General features: G+C 39.0%; 1 protein-coding gene across 3 annotated transcripts; it reads left to right on the forward strand.

Moving 5' to 3' along the window:
• The first annotated feature begins 302 nt into the window (after nt 1–302).
• Nucleotides 303–21663, forward strand: DSC1 (desmocollin 1). Of its 3 annotated transcripts, XM_023756421.1 has the most exons (17): nt 303–566; nt 3062–3146; nt 4418–4620; nt 6109–6228; nt 7051–7206; nt 8885–9029; nt 10149–10315; nt 10680–10814; nt 12461–12646; nt 14115–14374; nt 14525–14667; nt 17234–17446; nt 17920–18165; nt 19019–19140; nt 20056–20286; nt 21033–21078; nt 21158–21296. In XM_023756421.1, exons 1-16 carry the CDS (start codon nt 504–506, stop codon nt 21066–21068), a joined length of 2511 nt encoding a protein of 836 aa, XP_023612189.1. In that variant the 5' UTR covers nt 303–503; the 3' UTR covers nt 21069–21078; nt 21158–21296. The 3 variants fall into 3 exon arrangements, with proteins under 3 accessions (XP_023612189.1, XP_006091737.1, XP_023612190.1); XM_006091675.3 differs by lacking the exon at nt 21033–21078 and having other exon boundaries at nt 504–566; nt 21158–21663; XM_023756422.1 differs by lacking the exons at nt 303–566; nt 3062–3146; nt 21033–21078 and having other exon boundaries at nt 4529–4659; nt 21158–21355.
• The last annotated feature ends 2751 nt before the right edge of the window (nt 21664–24414 follow it).

Raw genomic sequence — 24414 nt, forward strand, 5'->3', positions numbered from 1 at the left:
TGTGCACAACTGCACCCAGGGGCAAGATAGGTTAATAAGGCCAAGGGGGAGGGGAGGCCGTGGGAGTGGGTAATGACTGGGGAGGACTTCAGAGCATCCACCTGGGGGGAAGGGGAGGAGGGCCAGGGAGTTCCCTCCTGCTTCTGCTGATGTGTCAAGTGGCGGGGGAAGTTTTGAAAGCTGCAGTGAGGAGGAGCTAGTGACTGGGTTTGGGGCTGTGTTGCACCCCACCCGCCCCACTGGTAGGCAAACCTCTCACATTCCGAGGGAATTGAATTGGATGGAGAAAGGCTGACCCAGGCAGAGGAGGGAAGCAGTTCTCCGGCTGCTCCTCCTCTTGTCACTCAGCAGGACTCTTGACTCTCCTCCAAATCGAGCTGCTCCGGGCCAGGGTAGCAACAGAGTACCCTGCTCAGTGCCAGCCTCTGGGAATCTGCTCAGCGCCTCGTGCATCCCCAGCTGCCCTGTCACCCAGCCACGTCCCTGCCACTGGGACCGCTCTGATGGCTGCAGCCTCCGCTGCCCCGGGGGGCCTCTTCTGCAGGCAGCTCCTTTTCTCTCTCCTGGTGAGTAACAGCCAGGGATTAAGGGATTCAGGCAGGTTACTGTGCGCTAGCTCCCTCCTCCCTCCTCCTGCTGGGCCTGAAAGAGAAGGGGACTGGGTGGGAGGAGAGATAAACTGGGGGAAAACAAAACAAAGCAGATCTGAGAAAAACCCAAGGAAGAGTGGGGAGACTTGGGACCCAGGAAGGCAGGTGTTTCGCGGACTCTCCAAGTGCCCAGGCCAGACTGTTCGTGTCTGAAGGGAATCCCCTGTTCAGTCTTGCTGTGGTGTTTCCCTAAGGAGCAGTGGGATGGATTCATTCCTCAGGCATTTGGCCCAGAAGGTTCTGAGGTTTGCTTTTGCTACTCGTCATTAAATAAGCTGCAGTTATTTAACATGCTTGGTTCTGTGAAGCAGGGAGAAGATGAGAAGGATTCTGGGTAAAGATGGGAATTATTCAAGACTTTCTTAACTCGGGAAGAGCTAAGAGAAGGGTGGAGCTCTTAAAGCAAAGGGTTTTACTTGAGAAAAATAAGAATAATGTAATAGTCATTGAAAAAATAACATTAACTTGACCTCCCCTTTGTGTGTGTGTGTGTGTGTGTGTGTGTGTGTGTGTGTGTCTGTGTGTTTTAATGTTTTTATTGATTTTAGAGAGAGAGAGGGAGGGAGGGAGAGAGAGAAACATCGATGAGAGAGAAACAATGAGAGAGAAATATCAACCTGCTGCTTCCTGCATGCCTCCTACTGGGGATATCAAGCCTGCAACCTAGGCATGTGCCCTGACCACAAATCAAACCGGCAACCTTTTGGCACATGGGATGATGCTCAAACAACTGAGCCACACTGGCCAGGGCCCACTTAGGTTTTTAATAACATTATAACAGTGTACTCAGGTGCCAATTTTGATTTTGTTGGGAGGGAGTAGAGGTGAGTTGTCCCACATACCTGGCATTTCTGAGCACTGAATTTTCTCGAAACGCTTTTCATTTCGGCAAAATATTTGAACTTCAAATTATATTCTCAGAATGTAAATATTTTATTGAATGGAGAGAAATATTTTCTCCATATTAATAATACATCATGTGGGATTGATGGTTTTGTGCTCATGCTGTAACTGCCTGGGGGGTAATGAAACTTGGAGACCTACTTGAGTTGGCACTATTAGGTCCAAGGGTTCACCCAGATTTCTTTTGCTTTAGTCTCTGTTCTGTCCAGCATCCTCTGGTTCATCCCTTCCCATCTATCCCTTATCCTCATGATGACCAAAAGGGTGTCTCACCCCACCTCCCTCTCAATCGCTAAGCTGCTAACTTAGCCTGAGGACTTGGAATGGGAGTTCTGGAGACTTCCACTAGCTCTGCTGGCAAAGGCAGAACCAACAATCAGGGGTCCTGGGCAGGAAGGAAAGAAGATGGGTGTAGGAAGGGGAATATGGGTCTATCCTGTGAAAATAATGTGTAAATATGTGTGTATGCATATGTATGTATGTGTATGTATCTATTTGTATATGTATACATATTTCTAATCACAAAATGCTCTTTCCACATTATATATTTAGATGATTAGTAATAGAATTCTTTATGCTCAGAAAGGTCTTTAGATATAATTTAGTTCATTCCTTGGCATTAGGAATAAAAATATTAAAAAGGCAAATAAATTAAAACATCTCATGTTCTAAAAAGTGGTCATTTAAATTAAAACTGAAGACAAATATTTTTTAATTGCACATATATAACAGTGGTCCCATAAGATCCTAATGGAACTGAAAAATTCCTATTACCTTGTGACATTGTAGCTGCCCTAACATTGTAGACAACATATTACTCACATTTCTGTACTGATCTGGTGCAAATAAACCTACTTTCCTTGAACTGATAGCTTTTTAAGACAATAGTTGTGTCTTAAATTTAATTAGAAATATTTACCCCGTTGAAGGCTATGCTCTATATTTTGAAATATATATATATATATATAAAATTTAGACTTTGATGTTTGTGCCAAGCCAATCCAAGGAATGATTTTATATCAGTGAATATTTTGGGTATTGTTCTTTAAGAGGTTAAATAATTTTCAGATATTTTCTAGACTTAATCAACTATAACTTTAAATTGTGGGGGTCTGTAAAAATGATGGTTTGTGTATAACAATGCCATTATTATATTCCAGGGTTAAGTACTTGCTTTATGCTAAAAAATCAGAATGACACTTATGAATGACCTTAAAGATGATAACTTCTATATAAAATCAATGGTTGGTAACACATTTTCTTAAAATTTTTAATGTGATTTAGGTGCCAAGAACTACTATTCACTTTAATTATTTCATTAATACTAAATGACTGTGGTGTCCCTCAAGCCACTTTCTTTGCTATTTCCTTTTAAATTAAAGATGAAAAAAATGAAGGATTAGAACATTTCTTTGTTGCTGAAATTGACAATATTTTTATCAATAAGACAAAACTGTAATGTGAAAATTTATAATGAAATGTAATTCCTGATTTTTCTTTCTTTTGAGGTTTTAATATTGTTTTGCGATGCTTGTCAGAAAATTTCTCTTCAAGTTCCTTCTCATCTTCAGGCTGAAACACTTGTAGGCAAAGGTGAGAAACAGCATTACGAATTCCACAGTTTTGACTGTACATTTAGCTTCAGGCTGCTCTTGTCAAGTTTGGGATAAAAGCCATACAGTAGATACTTGGCATTAAAATTTAACATAAAATGAAAGATGGTCTAGTTGTTTTTTGAAAGTGGTTAGAAACAACTAAGGTGCCAAGTTGGTTGTATACTTTTCATGCCAGAAAAATTAGTGAACATCAGAGGGCGAAATTATCTTCCTTTAGTTCAAACAAAGCAAGACACCAAAACCAGAAGCATATTTTAGTTCATGTTGACTAACCTGCTGCCCAAATTCCAAAGCCAAGATTCTTTCACTGATAATGTGTAAAAGAGAGGTCTCAAAACCGAAATGCCGCAGAAGCAAAGTTGTGCTTGAGGTTGATTACGATGAACCAATACCCCGCAAGAATTTATGTGATCTATGTCACAGAATATCTTGTGAAAGTCAAACAAAATTGTAGCTGGTCTTGCCATTACAGCCATATCGGAAGCGTAGGTCGGTTGTTCTGAGTCCAAAGATAACATTCCTCCCATCAGGTTTTTCATTGGCTTAAGGTTACACTTAGAAAAATACACTTTGAATACACAGGTGGTGCTCTATCAAGATAGAGATTGCTTGGACCAGGGCTTTAAATTAATTCCTTATTTTTTTTAGAACATTTCAATGATATACAGTCTGTACTCCAAAGACACACAATAAATATGCTAAATGTATTAAATATAAATCTGTAAAAGAAATATTTTGATAACAAGCACAATACATACAAAGTATTGCATTTATTAAGCCTTCAAAAGACATTATGAAATGATTATTTGCAATATTACTGAGAAGTATTAAGTATAGACCAGTTCTGTGTACTTTTGTGTGAGCAAGATTTAACTATCAAAAATTACTGCAAACATGTTCAAAATCTACTGATGTCATGGTTTACTAATACAATATAAATCAACAAATTTTATATGTATGCACAGATCCATGAATAAAATGTAAAGTGGAAACAATAAATCCGGTGACACTAATAAAATGTTTTCTGTCTATTCATAAATTAACTTACGATGAAAGCAGTGGAAACTGTGGCTTCATTAATTTAATTATTTAATGCTCATGGCCTCTCAGCCTCAGAACAGCCGGCACTCAACAAGTTTCAGGTGTAACTTTCTGCTTCTCATGCACTAACGTGCAGCTGTTATTCCTGTAGAACTCGTTCTATTGCTGTTTCATCTTACAAGTGACGGCGATGTTTCTCCCCTGCAGTGAGTGTGAAGGAGTGTCTCCGGTCGGCCAGCCTAATCCGGTCAAGTGATCCCGCCTTCAGAGTTCTGGAAGATGGCTCCGTTTACACAACACACGACCTCGTCTTGTCTCCTCCGAGGAAGAGTTTTTCCATTTTCCTGTCAGACAGTCAGCAGCAGGAGCAGAGAGAGATGGAAATTGTGCTGGAAGCAAGAGGAAAGAAGGTATATTAGGCAAAGGTTTGACCATACTGATCCGCTTATGTGAGTCATTCATTTCCTAGACTTCCTTGCCTGTTAAAATCATTGTTTTGAACGCTCACTTATTTATCTGTTCCACTGACAATTAACATGTGCAAATACTAGACTAGTTTAAGGAGTGGTAGAGCTATTTGCAAAATGGTATAAAAAACCAACATCTCTGTAGCCAGGGAGCAAAGTCAGAATATCAAAGGTTCCAGACAGTGCCCTGAGGTGGGGTGGGAAGAACAACCAACCTGTAGAACGAGACAGGGGTGGGTCTGAAACAGAGAAATTGATTCAGGCCGCAGGTGTGGCGCTCCACCCTGAGTGGCTCTCTCCCTACTGACTGTGAGGGTGAGTCTCTTTAAAGAGGAGAAGAGATTGTCTCAAGCTTGCTTCCAACTTAACTGAAAACCCCCTGGGCTCCTTCTCTTCAAGAAATGGAGTCATGGCCAGTCCACAGGGTTGGTTTGAATGTTCTGACTCTAGACTCACTTTCTCACAGTGATTGGTGGTGATCAAGGCGAAAGAAAGGAGAAGGTTACTGGAATTCACACAAATCTCACTTTAAGCCAACTCTACACATGAATTTGGTCTTATAAAATCAGTTATTAATAAATGATTCGACTTTTCCATCTAAATTCCTTTTGATCACAAGAACTCCTCTTCATCAAATTTAGAACATGCTCAAAGTTTTTAAAACATTGTTTTATGTCAAAATTGTAAGGAATCTCCATATCATGTAAAATAAAACATACTTGAATGAATGCTGACCTGTATCTTTATATAGGTATACAAATGATATAAAATGCAGCTAGAATTTTTAAAAACATTGGTTGTACCATTTCTACTTAAATATTGTTAATAAATTAGCTATTTTTAGGGAGTCTATACTTCTCAAGATAACCTCTTTTACCAATGCCTTATAAAGTTCTGGTTACTTAACTGGTTAAATCAGGAATTTAGTGAAACTGGTTCTTACTTGTGTGTGTGTGTGTGTGTGTGTGTGTGTATCTTGTATCTTATCAATCCTATCTAATAATAGATAAACACTGTACCTTCACTACGCCTCCCATTGGCTAATCAGCGAGATATGCAAATTAACCACCAACAAAGATGGCAGTTAATTTGCATACGTAGGCACGAAGCAGCGGAGCGAAGGCTGAAGGCGGCTCCAGCCAGAGCAGAGCAGCGAAGGCTTGAAGGCGGCTCCGGCCGGAGCGAAGGCCTGGATCCCCGGTGCCAGAGGAAAACCGGTGCCAGCAGCCAGGGGAAGGGAAGGCCTATTGCACGAATCTTTTGTGCAACAGGCCTCTAGCAAAATAATAAAAAACAGAAATAGTTTGGGAGTTTGTTATCCATGATAGTGTTATGACCACCCTTACTATTTTCCTGCTGATATAAATGTTAGAATCACAGTTCCCAGAATGACAAGTGGCGCTACATTTCTCTCTCTCTCACCAAACGCAGGTTCTGAGAAAGAGACACACCAAAAATGCAGCCCTCAAGCGCAGCAAGAGGCGCTGGGCCCCGATTCCGTGCTCCCTGATGGAGAACTCGTTAGGCCCATTCCCACAGCACGTCCAGCAGGTACCTTGCATATTGTTTGATTTGACACGTTGGAGGGTTTTTGTTTGTTGGCTTTCACATTTCCCATTTGAATTGCGCAGTATTCTGAAGCAGGGCTTGAACTTATTGGTACTAATAAGGATCATCTATTTACAGAATAAGGGCCTGTGGAAGTGAGTCAGTGTAATTTGTTGCTTTCCTCCAGAAACCATAGTTAGCACTCAGAATGTTGCGTATTTTGAGTTTCTGGGGCTCGTAGGTCTATACCCAGATTTTCCTAAATACCCTACCATCCTAGCACTCACATGCAGAGGGCATGCTTACCCATTTTGCATAATTTAACTTTCCATTTCTCATGTAAGCTTACCAAAAAAGAGTCCAATATTTCTGTTTACCACAAAGGTAGCGTCACCACCACATAGGTGGTGTGTAAACATAGGCCAGCTTTGAAACTATTGAAGAATTAATTGTGGGAGGAAACTTATAGTATTTTTCCTTTATTTAATCACAAAGTTTTTCAAAATTACCAAAACTATTACTGTCATTTATATAGGAATAGTGACAAGTGGATAAGAATTATAAAAGTATATTTAACTCCATGAATTTTCTTTAAGTATGCAGTTAACACAAAAGAATTTGGGATAAAGTTAGTGATAGAGTTTGTGGCTTTGTACATTCAGAATATGAATAAGAATTTAAAAAACATGGGGCATACTGGGTAGATAAATGGAGGAAAGAAAGAATAGGTTAGTAGCAAAGAAAGCAGGTGATAAAAAAAATCAACCATGGCAAGATTTTAGGTTGAAGATATTTTTTATCCTAAATTGTCACTCGTTGCTGTAGGTCCAATCTGATGCCGCACAGAACTACACCATCTTTTACTCGATAAGTGGCCCAGGAGTGGACAAAGAGCCCTTCAATTTGTTCTTCATAAATAAAGACACCGGGGATATCTTTTGTACACGAAGCATAGATCGTGAACAATATCAAGAGTTCCCGGTAAGATCATTAGGTTACTTTTTATTTTTGAGGTTGTTATTTATATATATTTTTTCATAATTATTTTGTTTAGTTTTGTTTTAACTTTTTATTGATTAAGTTATTACATATGTGTCCTTAAGAATTATGTTGTTTATGACTGCTTTAATATTTTCAGCATTGTTTATGTATTAGAAGAATCAATAATTTGATTTCATATTTTATATAGATAATGTGTAATATAAACTTCAAATTTCTATTGATGCCATTGATGAAGAAAGACAGTAGATATGTATTCTTCCCTATCAAGTTTGTGGCTTTGTACATTCAGAATATGAATAAGAATTTATTTATTTTTTTTTTAAATATATTTTATTGATTTTTCACAGAGAGGAAGGGAGAGAGATAGAGTTAGAAACATCGATGAGAGAGAAACATCGATCAGCCGCCTCCTGCACACCTCCTACTGGGGATGTGCCCGCAACCAAGGCACATGCCCTTGACCGGGATCGAACCTGGGACCCTTCAGTCCGTAGGCCGACGCTCTACCCACCGAGCCAAACCGGTTTCGGCAAGAATTTAAAAATCATGGGACATACTGGGTAGAAAAGGGCAGAAAAGTGGGGGGAGAACTATAGAAAATATGACAGAATTTTAAAGGACAGGTTTCGATCTAGGCACTCCGAGGACAACAACAGTTAATTTTATTGAGTTCAAAGTTCCCTACAATAACATAGTTGAATTATTCTCAACCCTGCCTGTACTTTATAAATGACATGAGAACTTAAAAAAAAATTATGCTTCTCTGTTCTATCCCCAGAAATTCTGATTTAATCGTTCTGAGATGGGGCCCAGTCACAGAGAAGATAGAGGATAGGGACATAGAAATGCCATAAATGCTAGAACTTGGCAACTGACTAAAAAGGCGAATGAAAGAAAGGGAGGAGTTATGTACCTGGAATTTTAATTCTGGTTCATTTTAGAAGATGGTTACAGTAGGGAAATCAGGGAGAGCTAGTTGCATGGAGAAGAACTGAGTTAGCATAGATTTCATTTGGGGCAGGTTTAGTTGGTTCTATCAGTGAAGAAAACCTGTTGAACTCAAGAACCATTCATTGACCACTTAACCATGCACAAACCACATAAAAGTACAGAAATAATTTGATGGTGTTTAAAGGGAAAGGACATTAAATGCTGGCGTTTTCTGCCAAGATATATCCTTTTGAGTTGTGTATGTATTTATTGGCATTTTTATTACATAAGAAATGCATGTTTTTGGTAGAAAAAAAGAGAAAATTCAAGTAAATAGAGAAAAAAAATAATTGAGTCACCCAGAGATAGTTGATATATCAACTGCAGGTAAATAGAATTGTTTTTTATAAACTTAAAAAAAATACTTGTTATTAGCATAACTGGGGGAAGTCTACATGCATTCTAATGAGAAGAACAGCATGCAATTAGCTCAGGGAACGGGCCGCCTCACTCAGCTGGCATGCATGGCACTGGGAGAAGAATGAGTGTTGAGGGAAGATGGAAGCCATACAGCCGGCCCAGACCGTGCTGGTGTGCTGTCTCTCTGTGGCCTCGGTTCTTAGTTACATACACCTTCTAGACATGTTGTCTTTCCCCAGCGGCCAGGTTTAATTCTGTGCATATGTGTGATGTAAGAGTAAGCTGTTGGTGTCTGTCTGCCTTCCAGCTGTATGCCTATGCCACCACCGCCGATGGGTACGCGCCAGAGTACCCCCTCCCCTTACTGTTCAAGGTTGAAGATGATAACGATAATGCCCCGTATTTTGAAAACAAAGTGACCATCTTCACTGTGCCGGAAAACTGCAGAACTGGTAAGTTCACAGTTTAGGAAAACACTCGATTTTTTGCTTCAATTGAGTGACTCATTACTGTTTTCAGCAGTTTATGCTAAACATGTTTCAACACTTGCCTTTCAAGGATATTCCACATAAAACTTTGTAGTCTTATGAGATCATATCCTCTTCCAATGCAAACCTGTTGGTGCTCATTTTGCTATGCACATATAGGAGGCAGCTAATGCATAAAGTCACTAACTTTGTTAGATTAATCCACAATGAATATGAATGTGTGGCAAATGCTGTTTATATTTTCTAATTTGACCTTGTACATATCTGTCACAGATGTATTTATAAAGCAGAATCATTTGAATATTTATAAAGTCTTGCTACATTTTTAAGGACCTAGAAATATATTATGGCATGGAACGGCGAATCTGACTTATAACAATATACATTGCTTTACTGGCATATTTTTCAGACAAAATGAAAAGAATAACGTAAACTTGTTTGATGCTCTGAGCGGCCAAAATTGTGATCTTGGTATACCCAGGGGCCTGACAAGACTGCCTAGTTTTTAAAAAACCTGCAAGAAATGTTGTTCTTAGCTCCTCTAGTCTGTTGCCATTACATGTGTGTATTTAATATTATTCTCCTAAAATAAGTGGTTTGTTAAAGCCATATTCAGTACACTGGTTTCTGGGCCATAAAGCTCAGCCCAAGGCAAAATGTTTGTGTCTAACATTTATTAATAATTACTTGTATATATTAATAATTAAGCACATTTATTAAAATATAAAAGCATAACATCTTTATCATATGCAAAGCTGTACTATTCCTCTAATTAACATCATCAGGTTGAACTATAACGGAAACAAGATATACAGAGACGGTCCCATCCAAAAGTGGCCCGTGAACTGGGGGCGTGGGTCGGAGAACCACTGTTACCAAGGGTGGGGTGAATGTTCCCCTAGAGATAGCCCACAAGTCATGTTATTCATTGTAATCACTTAGCTGAACGTTCAAAGTCAGGGAAGCTCAGAGTTTTGGAGAGCATTTATACTCTTCCACTTACCGATAAAAGATATACTTGTGGTTTGGGGGAGAACATGCTGCTATTTTAAATTATTGACAATATCGGACTTCTTCAAACAGGAACTTCTGTGGGGAAAGTGACTGCCATCGACCTCGACGAGCCTGACACCCTGCACACTCGTCTGAAATATAAAATCTTACAGCAAATCCCGGACCATCCCAAGCACTTCTCCATCCACCCAGACACCGGCGTCATCACCACAACTTCACTCCTACTGGACAGAGAAGTAATGAATTGATTACTTTCCCAGTCACTAGCCTATATTCAAACCGATAATGAACCCCCGGAGAGTTACATGGGCCCCGGGGCCGCCTCTCCAAGCATGCTTCCCCACAGGCTGTGGTTAGGGCTCCTCCACTCGCTTCCTTTGTCTGTGCAGAGGGTTTGGGGAGGGACAGGGTGTGAGATGGGGTCTCACCTGAGGTTATTGGCTTGACTGGATGCTGACATAGAAAAAAATGGCTTTGAAGTTTTGAAAGGTTATCAGCCTCCCGTTGTTCTGACTGACCAATCTCTCGCTCTATTTTTAGTTTTGCTCATTTTTTTAGGGGGAGGGGATGTTCATCAATGTTCCTTTTCCCTTTTTTCAGAAATGTGATACATACCAGTTAATCATGGAGGTACGAGACATGGGAGGCCAACATTTTGGTTTGTTTAATACAGGAACAATCACTATTTCACTCGAAGATGAAAATGATAATTCACCATATTTTACAGAAAATTCTGTGAGTATATCTCTGTATTCACTTATCTAAGTTCATTCACCTCTTCAAAGAACAAATCTAGAATGTCGTAGCTCTGTGAGAGTACACATTTTGGTTTTAATAGCTACCACTTAAAAATAAATAGGCAAACATAATAGGATTTCTTTAAAAATCACTGAAGTGCCGAAACCGGTTTGGCTCAGTGGATAGAGCGTCGGCCTTCGGACTGAGAGGTCCCAGGTTCGATTCCGGTCAAGGGCACGTACCTGGGTTGCGGGCACATCCCCAGTGGGAGATGTGCAGGAGGCAGCTGATCGATGTTTCTCTCTCATCGATGTTTCTAACTCTCTATCCCTCTCCCTTCCTCTCTGTAAAAAAAAAATCAATAAAATATATTTTTAAAAAAAATCACTGAAGTGCCAGTTTTTCTGGACGGGGGGAAATGACTATTTCCTTGGCCACATGAAAGCTGCTTGGCCCCTGAAGCCGTTCATGTATGTAGTGTTTTCTTGGATGCCACGCTGTGGCATCAGATTCCTTTGGATTTAAAGGCCTCTCATAGGATGAAGGAGAAGGGGCCCTCTCTCTGGTGTCACTAATCCTTCAACATCTTAAGGGATGAAGAAAGACTCAGTGCACACCCTTTGCTCTGCTGGGGAGTCAGTAGTCTCTGGGCAGGCCCCTCACACATCACGTATGGAGCAAACTTCCCCCTCAGGACTACACAAAACAGGAAGCATAGATCGGAGGAACATTCCAGGAAATACTTCTTCTTTCTTGTCCTTTTAGAAAGTGATCTTCATTTTTTCATTAATGAATATAAGAGTACAAATCAAAGAAGGGAATACCCGCAGTGATGAGCCATCCATACAATTTTCTTACATTAATTGCTATAACTTGTAAGGATAGGACTTATTCCACATTTCTTATGAGAGAATGGAAGGCCAGTGAAGTGACTTGCTTCTGATCTCATTCATATAAACCAAGTGAGAGGAACACTGGAGTTAGACTCAAGATCTGTTTTGCTCCTAAGGCTCTGAGGCTGACATCCTTCTCTGAGTTCATCCTACATCTCTAGAAGATTCTGACTTACTACTATTTTATTCTTTTAGTCTCAGATGCTTCCATAACTTTACTTATTTTTTGGAGGTGGGAAGAAACTCTGATTTAATTTCTAAAAAAGAAAAAGGAAAAAGAAAAACTATTTCCTTAAAGTGTTTGCCAGTCAATCAAAAGTAAATTTTTAAATAATTGGCATAATAAACAGATCACCCAGTAAAAATAAGAAATCAATGTAGGTTATAATTATCTATAAATATCTAAGGCTAAATATGTAACTATAAAGCATTTATTAAGTGCTTGCTATATCTGAAAGGGGGTGATACACTGTAAATGTTATAGATTCAGAATAGAGACAAATATGAATAGGAAAATTGCCTCAGAGAAGTAGGAAAGTTAAGGTATAAGTTAGTCTTTCCAGGGTAAATAAGATTTGAAAAAATAGTGAGGAAAGAAGTAAACTATGCATTAAATTTGTAAATTCTTCCCAATATGTGATTGCTCATTTCCATATTGCTTTGCTTTCCTTTCCTTTAATATAAGTTTTAGAAGAGAAAATCATATTATTAAAGCAATACATTTATAATAACAACAGGCAATTTGTTTAGTATTTTGCAGAAGTAGAAGAAAACAGAATTGACGTTGAGATTTTACGAATGAAGGTTCATGACCTGGATCTGCCAAATACTGCTCACTCAAAGGCTGTGTACACAATCCTCCAGGGAAATGAAAACGGAAACTTCAAAATCAGCACAGACCCAAATACAAATGAAGGAGTCTTGTGTGTTGTCAAGGTAAACAAACAAAAAATAATAATCTAGCAATACTTTAATCAGTATCTATCAATAGATATATAAAATTCTAACTTAACTGATGTATAGGCATTTATATTTATGTATGTGAATACGTTTCTGTGTGTATATGACTAGAGAATGACAATGCAATGCTGAAATGATTACATTGGTTTAAACAATTATTGTTGTTATTATTATTATTATTATTATTATTATTTCACCCTCATTTTCTCTCTCAGAGGAAAGGCATGGCAGGCACAAAACTCACTGTTCTACAGATGAGCAAGCCAAGGCAGAGAGATATTGCCTTAGTAATCAGATATGAGCTTTAGAAGCATTCTTAGACACCTATTTGTCCAAAACCCTCATTTTATAGAACAGTAGACAGAGAGAATGGGAGAATTACTCTTTGAAATCAAACCTCTTGACTTTTCAATTCCCTTCATGCTCATATTATTTTTTTGGCTCTCTGTAGTGCGTTTCATAAGACAATTTACTGACTATAAAGCAGCTATTCCCATTAATCCCCTATATTTGAGATAGCCAGTGCTTTAGGATTTTAAAGATTTAATTATAATTACTGGCATCTACAATAATTACTTTAACCAAACCTGGTTCTATTCTAAGTACTTCTGCCTATAGCCCTCACTAACCTGTTACATACTTCCCTCATTAATTTCTTAGAGACTCTATTGTGTTAGAAGCTTTATGTACAAATTGTGATTCCCTCATAAGATTTTTAGAAAAGGTCCTTTAATGATTGTATCGCCTATTCCTTGTCTTTTTTGGGGGGTGGAGGAGAACTTCCAGATTTCTATCTATTGTTTTCTTTTTCTGTTATCTTGATAGATTTCAGTCTCTAATTATTTAACTATTGTTTTGGATTCTTTCTAATGATTCAGTTCAGGACCAAGCATTTTGTTTAGGAACTAAGCAAACCAAATATAATGTGCTTTGAAAGTTGCTGCTAAATAATATAATTATGTCTTTTAACTCATATACTCAGATAACTGCACCATTATAGCCAAATCTCATATGCTAGCAGTCTATCTATTTTATATACTTAGCTTGGAGGAACTTTTGCTGTTTTGGTTATCACTGTTATGCCATCTGATAAGTAATGAAATAAATGGTAATCTATTTGAATTTAGTCAAACACTTATTCTGTATTCCTATTAATATTTAAACTTAAAATGAAAAAAAATGAAAAGAAAAACGAAGGCAGGACCTTCCCCCAAAAAAGTGTGAAGAAAAATTAGTAAAATTTTAAAAACAGAAATTTTGCATTTGACAGTGTTTGTCATGATAGGAAGCTAATTATTAGTCTTCAACTACATTAGCACCTTCTTTTGGTAACATTGTGTACATGAAATGATACTCCTTTTTGTGTGAAAAGTTGGAATCATGATTGTAAGTCTTCTATCTATAGTGTTATATATTGACTAATTAAAGTATGCTTATTTAACAGCCATTGAACTATGAAGCCATTCGCCAAGTTACTTTGCAGATTGGTGTAGTTAATGAAGCACAGTTCTCCAAAGCACCAAACTCACAACCTCCTTCTATGTGCACGACAACTGTCACTGTTAAAGTCAAAGACAGCGATGAGGGCCCTGAATGCCAACCACCCGTCAAAGTCATTCAGAGTAAAGATGGCCTCCCAGCCGGCCAAGAACTCCTTGGGTACAAAGCTGTGGATCCAGAAACACGCAGCGGCGAAGGCTTAAGGTGACGCATTTTTCAAAAAGCTCCTTATTTTTAACTGTGATGTCAATTGATTTCAAATTTAGGAAAGTTCTATGTATTTTTCAAAATGACAGGTTTTGAGATGATGTCCGTGTTTGGTTTGAGCATTTACATTTGATTTCTTAAAATTAGGTATAAGAAGTTAGGAGATGAAGATAACTGGTTTGAAATTAATGAAAACACTGGTGACCTGAAAACTGTAAAAGTGCTAGATCGAGAATCAAAATTTGTAAAAAACGACCAATACAATGTTTCCGTGGTTGCAACCGATGCAGGTAGGTGCAATTTTCTAGAAATAAAATATAAACATAGGATATGGTTTAAAGAAAATCGTGGGGGGAAACTTGCTTATTTCCAGATCAAAATTTATTGCAAAAAATGTTTGCATTATGATTGCATTGTTTTTTGGAGACCACCCAATTTAGGCCCCAGTGAGTCGATAACGCAAAGCCGGAGGTGGGAGTCCAAAGTTCAAATTCCATATTACTGACCTCTGCCTTGGACATGGGGCTTCCTCAAGGACTGCCACTTTTTTCCAGGAATATAGATTGGGATTACTATGTCTTTTTAAAAATATATATGTTTTTATTGATTTCAGAGAGGAAGGGAGAGGGAGAGATAGAAACATCAATGATGGGAGAGAATCATTGATCTGCTGCCTCCTGCACGATCAGGGATGGAGCCCACAACCTGGGCCTGGGCCCTGACCGGGAATCGAACCATGACCTCCTGGTTCATAGGTTGACTCTCAACCACTGAGCCACCACGTCCAGGCTAGATTACTATGTCTCGATCAGGCTGAAAAGGTTCAAACCACCTAAAACAGTTGGGTTCAGGGCAGGTTTGTTTTTTTAATGAGGAATAAAACTTTTGTCCTATTTCCTAAAGAAATGATCAAGCAATGACGCTTGAACAAGTCTTTTGCTGGAGTTTGCAATCCTTTGCCAAGGTTAGTTCTAGAGCCTGACTCGTGAAGAAATGTTTTTCAAATGTCATAAAGGAGCCTCTCAAAACCTGTGAGCATGTCCTGCAGATGAAGCCATTTTGAACACGGAACAGTGTTGTGTGGTTAGTGTCTTTACTGGCCATTGGCTTTTCTTTTCGTAATGCAGTGCCGGACTCGAGGTTTGCTTCAAAGATGGCTGTCTGTCTTGAATAAACATGTTGCAGCCAGGCTGCTCTCCCCACTCCTCGCTCTTTACATTCCTGTGCTTATGTTTTAAATTCACCAATAAAGAATGAGCCTCTGCCCTAACCGGTTTGGCTCAGTGGATAGAGCGCTGGCCTGCAGACTCAAGGGTCCCAAGTTTGATTCCAGTCAAGGGCATGTACCTTGGTTGCGGGCACATCCCCAGTGGGGAGTGTGCAGGCGGCAGTTGATTGATGTTTCTCTCTCATTGATGTTTCTAACTCTCTATCCCTCGCCCTTCCTCTCTGTAAAAAATCAATAAAATAGATTTAAAAAAAAAGAATGAGCTGTGAGCCCCTAGGATCCCCCTCACCCTGATCTCAGGCTTCCCTTCCCTCCACCTAACCCCACCCCACCCCACCCCACCCCACTGCACCCTGTGAGCCATGTAATTTCTTGTTTTTTAAAAACAAGTAAAAAACTTGTTTCTTTTTCAGAGTTTCCTGAGGGCATTTTGCAATCCTAATGAGAACCATGGTGGCCAGTCTAGCCATAACATTGGTCAGTCATAGGCTGAGACTGGCTCACCTATTTTTAATGTAGTTTTTTCAACATAGGAAAACAAAACAGATAAACAAACAAACAAAAAACTACCAAAGAATGGGGAAACCATTAATTGAGAGACAGAATTAATGTTGCCATTATTCCATTATCTTGGCTGAACTGTAAAAGTGAAATCTGACTGGTTCAAAGCCACAATTATGCTGTCAAACAAGAATGTATATCTACTAATTCATTCCACAGACGTTGATTGTCTAGACAAGTTACGATGGCAACTAGAATTCATAAGTCAAGGTCAAACTCTCACATGATATTGCCTGGCTGGAGTGGTTCAGTATGTTGAGTGTTGTCCTGTGCACAGCATGGTTGAATCTGTGATTCCCGGTCCAGGGCACATAGCTAGGTTTTGGGTTCGATCCCTGGGTGGGGGGGGCCACATACAGAAGGCACCTGGTGGATGTTTCTTTCTCTTCTCCTCACATCAATGTTTCTCTCTCTCCCTCCCTCTCCCCTCCCCTTCCTCTCTTTAAGCATGTCCTTGGGTGAAGATTTAAAAAAATTCACATGATATCAATTAAAAGATGATTATATTCTCATAGCAGGTTCCATGGTATAAAAGAAAGTATGAATATCATAAGAAGTGTAAATCAGTTAAGAGCTGCCCAGATTAAAAGATAAAGGTAGGAGATTTCACACAAATACAGAAGCTTGGTGAATGAAGTACTCTCTGGAGAGTTGGAAAACATGGAGAACAGAGATATAAGATATTAATTTTGTCTATAGTGCTAACACAAAAAATGACATGCCAAATCTAAGATGTAGAAATCTATGTCCCAGCCTCCTGGGTAACCGGGTGTGCTCAAGAAGAAGTATAAACGTTTTATTCGGTTCAGTGCGTTCGTAGTAAGTTATACGTTAGCCAAGACACACTAGGCGTTTCACCAGGCTGTCCCGGGGGAATGTGACTGAGCTCTGAGGATGAACGATGCTCGCAGTTTGTGAGTCAGTGACAAGCCAGTGAGAACTGAGAGGGGGACATGGCTGCCATTCCCCAAGTTGAGACAGTTAGTAGAAAGCAGCCACGTGTGTGTCACAGAGATGGTGGGAAACCGTTTTTAAGTGGAGATATGCCTTGTTTTGAATCTCCTTAGGTGGCAGATCCTGCACTGGAACGCTAGTGGTTCTTCTGGAAGATAACAATGACCACCCACCACAGGTGGACAAGGACGTGACCATTTGCCAGCACGCTCAGGACTTCGCTGTTCTCTCCCCGATGGATGCGGATGGGCCTGAGAATGGCCCGCCTTTTCAGTTCCTTCTGGATAATTCTGCCAGCAAACGTTGGACCTTAGGATCAAAGGATGGTGTGTAATGATGCTAAATCTTGTCATCAACAGAAACTTAAGATGGCGGATGGTCTTAACTTTTACCTAACATCATGATAATAAATAAATATTCATTTTAGGAAATTTTTTAATTGATCCCCCAAAGAATAATACCTTGCTTTCTTTGAAGCAATAAGTAATATATGAAGTTTAGGCTCTTGTTTTGGATATATTTTAAGAAAACATACATTTATCTTAATAAAATAGTTGAATAACATGTTAAGTATAGATTAGTCTAATATAAGCATAAACAATATCCGTTTTCCTTTTTTTCAAGAATTCAAATCATTTTTAAGAAAGAAAAAGGGATCACTAGAATTTTTCTTCTAAGCTAAATTCTGTGCCCCTTAGTCCCCACCCTAAGAATTCCCAGTCAGAAGAATATTGCGGTCATATTAATAGATATTCTCTGTCTTCTTCTTCCCCTCCTCCCCCCGCCCCTCCCACCGCAGGTAAAACTGCCATTCTTCGTGCAAAACAACATATGGATTATAACTACTATAGTGTGCCCATCACCATAAAAGACAGACACGGTCTTGCTGCCAAGCACGTGTTGTCGGTCCGAGTCTGTGACTGTACAACGCCGTCCGACTGTAGGATGAGCAGTCAAGTACGGGACAGAGATGCCAAGCTCCCGAATGTCGTCCTCGGGAAATGGGCAATTCTTGCCATGGTGTTGGGTTCCGCACTGTTGTTATGTGAGTACACTCACCTAGAATGTGTTAGCTGAATTTTTTTCTACTATTTAAAAAACACATGCAATTCTTTATATCGATGACATGTATAGTCTTTGCTAAATGTACCCTTTGTATAATCTTGCACGTAGTCGATAACATAGGGTCCTGAGTCATGGAAGAAAAAAATGTGTCAATAAAAGCAGATGAGAATACTTTTCAGAGGGCTAGCCCTAGTTCTTCTGATACTATCTGGGAGACACTGGGTAAACCATTTCCTCTTCTTTGAGCTCTTTTTTCCAGAAGTAAAATGAGAGGTTGGATACAATTAATGTTAAGATTCCCTCTCATACAAAATATTGGTCTTTTAGCCAACCAAGTTTACGTGGTAGTGAGTGCACAAAAAGAATTCGTGAAAAGAGTAGCAAATTATCAGTGTTACTGGTGAAGCGATATAGCATACATTTGCAGAAGACGCCAGTGGGTGGAATGAGTGGAAATGGCCATATGGTGAGCCACTGAGGAAGAGTAACACATGCAAAGATGCTCAGATTTTGCATTCTGCCAACTGTTTTTTAGAGATGCAAACGCAATGGAAATCCCTGCCACACTTCCCGCCCTCTCTTCCACCTCCCGCCTCCCTCCTTTCCTTTTTTATTAACAATCTATTTAACTACACACAACCTAACTGCATTTGTTAATATTCTGTTTTAACTTTATGACCCAAGGGTATCTCAGTTTATGAAATAAAAACCCTGGTAGTTTTTTTTTTTTAAGTTTCTGGAAAAAGAATTTTGAACAATTGTACGATTCAAATGATTTAATTTATGTCAGCCTGAAAAATAGTATTATTTACCTAAATATTTTTATTTTTTAGGTGCTCTGTTTACATGTTTCTGTGTTGTTACTAAGAGAACAGCAAAGAAATGTATTCCAGATGATGTAGCCCAGCAAAACTTAATTGTATCAAATACTGAAGGGCCTGGAGAAGAAGTAATGGTAAATCATATTTCAGGTTTTTTTACTTGTATGGTGATGCAATGATGACAGTTGATTACATAATAATAGCAATAATAAGACAGCTATTGTTTACTGAGCACTTACTATGCTAAGCAGAGCTCCACGTGCCCTGCATGTATTAAGTCATTTAAAGGCCATAGTTCTACTGCCTTCATTACCTGGGGCTGCCATAACCAATACCACAACGGAGTGACTTACACATTAGGAATTTATGGTCTCACCGTTCTGAGTAGCAATTAGAGACCAGGGTGCTGGCAGGGACATGCTCCCTCTGAAGGAGCTGGGGAATCACTGTCCTCCTGTAGCATCACTCCAACCTCCCAAGGCCATTCTCCTTGTGGGCGTGTCCATGTCCCGGTTTCACCTTTTGGGGGAGGCCCCGCCCTCATGGAGGATGGCCTCATCTTCCTTTAACTCAGCGGTTCTCAACCTGTGGGTCATGACCCCTTTGGTGGTGGAACGACCCTTTCACAGGGGTCGCTTAAGACCATCCTGTATATCAGATATTTACATGACGATTCATAACAGTAGCAACATGACAGTTATGAAGTAGCAACGAAAATAATTTTATGGTTGGGTCACAACATGAGGAACTGTATTTAAAGGGCCAGAAGGTGGAGAACCACTGCTTTAACTAATAACATCTGAGTAGCCCTACCTTCAGCTAGAATTCTATTCTGAGGCACTAAGAGTTAGGGCTTCAACATAAACATTTTGGGGGGCTACCACTCAACCCTAACCCCTACGCTAGGGGGACCGTGACTGTCTTGGCTTGGTGTTTGGGGAACTGAGACGCAGTGTAAGGAAGTGGTTTGCCTTGGCGGGAAAGACATGAAAGCAAGCTGTTAGCTTCCATTCGAGTCACTCATGTTCTAACTCTCACTCTGTTTTTAGGAGGCAAACATTAGGCTCCCCACACAGACCTCCAACGTCTGCGACACAAGCATGTCTGTGGGCACCCTCGGGGGCCAGGGAGTCAAAACACAGCAGAGCTTTGAGATGGTCAAAGGCGGAAGCGGACACCAGACCTTGGACTCTGTCAAGGGGGCAGGGCAGGGCGTGATGGAGGCTGGCAGATACACGTACACCGACTGGCACAGCTTTACCCAGCCCCGGCTTGGCGAAGTGAGTGCCCGTGTCTTTGGTTCATATTACATGGAAGTTAACACTGTTTGCCAATCAGGATGTCCCCAAAGTGTTACTCTTCATACACCCTGAATTCCTCATCTTTTAGATGTTGAATTATTAGAGACATGGATGTCAAATCCAATCCCAAAGGAAAAAATGATTTTGTGAAGTTCGCCTTTTAAAATGAGGTTTGCAAAACTTTATCTAGGAGTGGCAGATGTAGACACGTTTAGGAAGTATACAAAGACTGATAGCTTCTTCCCTAAAAGTTACAAGGAAAGTCACCCGAGTGAAACACTTGTTAGAGAGTAATGCCCACATCATAAATGATCAACATTTCTTAGTGTGTTGACTCCTTCGCATGGTTATAAAATCCTGGCTGTCAACACCATACAGATAAACTCTTAAAGTTTTATCTGGGGTTTTCAGTTTCTTGTTTTATGTCCAGCTTAATCAACATAGGTTAATATTAGCCAGTTTAATAGAATACATTATTATAGCTATTTAATAGTGTATCAACAATAAGAATCGTAGCCGACATTGGTTTCCCCAAATACGCGAAGTTACAGAGGCCCATTTCAACGATACAAATCTGAAGTTCAGATGGGAACTAGTCAGTCGGTTGTGTGATATATGTGCAGCTTTAGTTCTTCCTAAATGTTTTCACTGGCAGCATTGATATATTTGCTATATTTTAAGAATGACTATAATACAGACCAATCATGTGCATTTTTTATATGTAGGAATCCATTAGAGGACACACACTGATTAAAAATTAAACAGTCAAAGGTAAATCAAAGACATTCTTTTTATGCTAAAATGTTTAGGTGTTTTTAAAAAATAATAAAATGTGCTCTTTTTGCTACAGAAAGTGTATCTGTGTGGACAAGACGAGGAGCACAAACATTCCGAGGACTACGTCCGTTCCTACAACTACGAGGGCAAGGGGTCCATGGCCGGCTCGGTGGGCTGCTGCAGTGACCGGCAGGAGGAGGAAGGGCTGGAGTTTCTCGATCATCTGGAACCCAAATTTAGGACGCTGGCCAAGACGTGTATAAGGAAGTGAGGGGCCTGTTCAGAGAGTGCCACCTGCGGCTGCAGATGGAGGCGTTCACTGAACATAAACGTGACCCCACGTCTGCTAATGTATCGGAGGCAAACTCCGAGCGGTGTGGATAAGTCACTACACATGTCAAGCTCCCTCCGTTCCCGAGTCTGACCTAGCTTCGTGTTCTCTAGAAATAAGTCTCATGGGTCCATTTTCTTCTGCGAGCCTGTACATATCGCCCCTTTCAACACCTTTTGTTACTTGTATCCTGTGGAAGAGAGAGAGCTGGGTATTGCGGAGTCTAATAAAAATGAATTTTTGTTTTAGTTGACAACACTTTCTTCAAAACCTCGGGGAGACTTATGCTTTTAGAGATTTTGTCTTTGGTGCCAGAACATTGCTCCTTGCCCCAGTGGCTGGTGGTGGAGGGTTTGTGGGTGTCCTTCGGTCAGTCTTCACTTGGGGACAGTCGCTCCTGGCGCGGTGTACTTTCAGGGCCCTGGGAGCCGGTCCTTGGATCTCTGCCCCTGTGAATGCCTATCAGGTTCCCACAGCTTCTGGGATTAAGGGAGGACTTGGAGCAGGACAAGTTTACAGCAGTTCGAACCACGGAGAGTTGATAGGGATCACACCAGAGGGTTTCCATGAAAGACCTGCAGCCTTGATGCCCAGGGGTTGACTCAGACCCACAAATCTGTTTTGCTTGCTCGTCAGGATGTATAGTTACTTTTTAAGAACATAAATACCTTGGCAAGAACACGCACTCCGTCCTCTGCCACAGGCCCACCCTCTGCAGGCACTTGTGGGACAAGCCCTGCAGGCATTAGGCTTGCAGCTCGGACCCGCAGTGCTTAGACCTCTGCACATGCTGTAGACAGAGTGGCCACTCACTCACACTGGAACGCAATACTCAGCCTACATGGGCAATGACCATAGAAAGTGGAAAATCAGAAATAAAGCGAGTCTGGTGTGTGTATGCTAAACACTGAAACCTGTTAGAGCAACACCTACCAGACACTTGTTGAATGATACATGAATGAACATGTAAGTTAATAAATTATTTTAAATGCCTAATATTTTAATAGGATACTATATATTATTAATTTAGAAAGAAATCATATATTTAAGTAATATTTTTAAGAGTTTTCTGTGCCAAACTATACAGCATATTTATAAACAATAACAGCATACATCACACAGAAATTTCTTAGTCAATAAAAACTGTTTTTTCATAAAACTATGAACTAGTTAACTATTAAATAAATAAGTGGTTACTTTTTAAAATTTTTGTGATTAGTCTCCTTACTCTCAGCAGTTCCTAAATAAAGGTGTTTTTTGGCATGAAATTGGATATTAGAGCAGAATAAAAAAAGTAGTTTTAATAAGTAAGATTTTATTTTATAAGCTGTCCACATTCTATGATTTTATAGTCATTGTGAGGAAAATAATTTTGGAGGGAAATACAATTTCTGTAGTCTGACATACATGTTACTCTGACAATGATACCAGTTTTGAAATTCTAAAATGTAATATTAACATTTTGGAAATATATCAAATACCGTGATAAGTAATACTCTTTAATGTAGGTGCAGAATGTTTTCTGAATGGTTAAAATTTGCTAACCAAACATTAACTTACATGTGTTTGTTTATGTCTTCTTATTTCTTAACTTTGCTTCAATATGGAAGAGAAAACTTATATCTGAACATAAAGTACAGTTAAAGGCCAAAGAAAGATTGCTTGGTCAGCAAGAATAGACACTGAAAGTTTTTCCAGGATTATTAGAAAGTGTGGGAAATGAATTTGTACTAAGAAGTTTTGGCTACTTAAAGTGTTTTCAAATATCAATGAAATTTATCTCACAGAGAAACTGTGACTGTTTTTTGATTTATGTAGGAAATTCATAGTCATTTTCTGTTTACACTCAAAATGAAATGTTAATTATATGATTGATGAACATTTTGAAACTCCACTGGACTGTTTACAAATTTAGTTTATTAATAAAGCATTGTATTTTATGGATTATTTCATATAAATTAATTGTCAGTAATTGAATCATTATCAATTATTTTTCTCTAACTAAATCTATAGTTAGGTAAAATTAAATTTTCTTTTTCTTGATTCATGTAAAAAAGTCCATGGAAACATCAAAATAGATAAAGATGAATATAATCATTATAAATGAGCTTTGTTAAATACTGACTTAACTTTACTGAGTTTTTAATGCCTCCTGAGTTTATTAAAATATTTTATAACACTTGATGTCTAGGCATATATCTACTTTTTAAAAATGGAATGTGCTATGTTATTTGGAAAATATACATAATAGATATTTTAGAGTTGAGGATTTTTATTATCATAGAAAGAAAAATCTAACTCCCTTTTTATGGTGTGTTAGTTGTAAAAGTCCTGTACTAGTTAAAAATCATCATTAGGTTAGGCAATCAAGCAAACAATGTATATCACTTCATGTCTCTGGTCTCTTTTATCTGCTTTTCTAATAAATCTAAAGGGACTTTGCATTTGGCCAGACATTACATTTGTCTTTCTAATTATGTAGGAGAAAGAAAATAAAACTACAGCAGGAGAAAGCATTACTAAGAATGGATAGACTCTTCTATATTATGTAGGGCCCAATAAAATTGAGCAAACGTAATTTTTAAAAAAACGCTTGGAAAGCATAGTGTTGCATTAAAAAAACACCTTGACCTCAAATTCTTACCAACAATAAAATAATAACATTTTCAAATACATAGACTAAGTACAGTATATAAGAAACATTATAAAAACAAATGTGTAAAGTAGATTTATAATATACAATTTGTAAATATAGATCAAATTATTTAAAAATCTCTACTTCTTACAGTAAGTTTTTTGACTGATAGGAATAAAATATCCTAAACAAAACCAATCTGTAGAGTTGAATGTTGTTTATTTCATAACTTTAGAGGGAAAAAATGAAGAAGTATGGCTTTCCTCTGTATTTGGCCTGAGAATGTACAGGATTTTAAACTTGTTAAAATCTAGTCGTTATTGTGCAACAGTTACCTATTTGCAATCTGTTTTTATTTGCCCAT

Source organism: Myotis lucifugus, unplaced genomic scaffold (assembly GCF_000147115.1).
Source record: "Myotis lucifugus unplaced genomic scaffold, Myoluc2.0 scaffold_93, whole genome shotgun sequence".
Classification (NCBI taxonomy): Eukaryota; Metazoa; Chordata; class Mammalia; order Chiroptera; family Vespertilionidae; genus Myotis; species Myotis lucifugus.

Coding starts and splice junctions, on each gene's coding strand:
- DSC1 (XM_006091675.3), top strand. CDS start 504: ATGGCTGCAGCCTCCGCTGCCCCGGGGGGCCTCTTCTGCAGGCAGCTC. Junction 17,447..17,919: donor GACCTTAGGATCAAAGGATG/GTGTGTAATGAT, acceptor CTCCCACCGCAG/GTAAAACTGCCATTCTTCGT. Junction 18,166..19,018: donor GGGTTCCGCACTGTTGTTAT/GTGAGTACACTC, acceptor TTTATTTTTTAG/GTGCTCTGTTTACATGTTTC.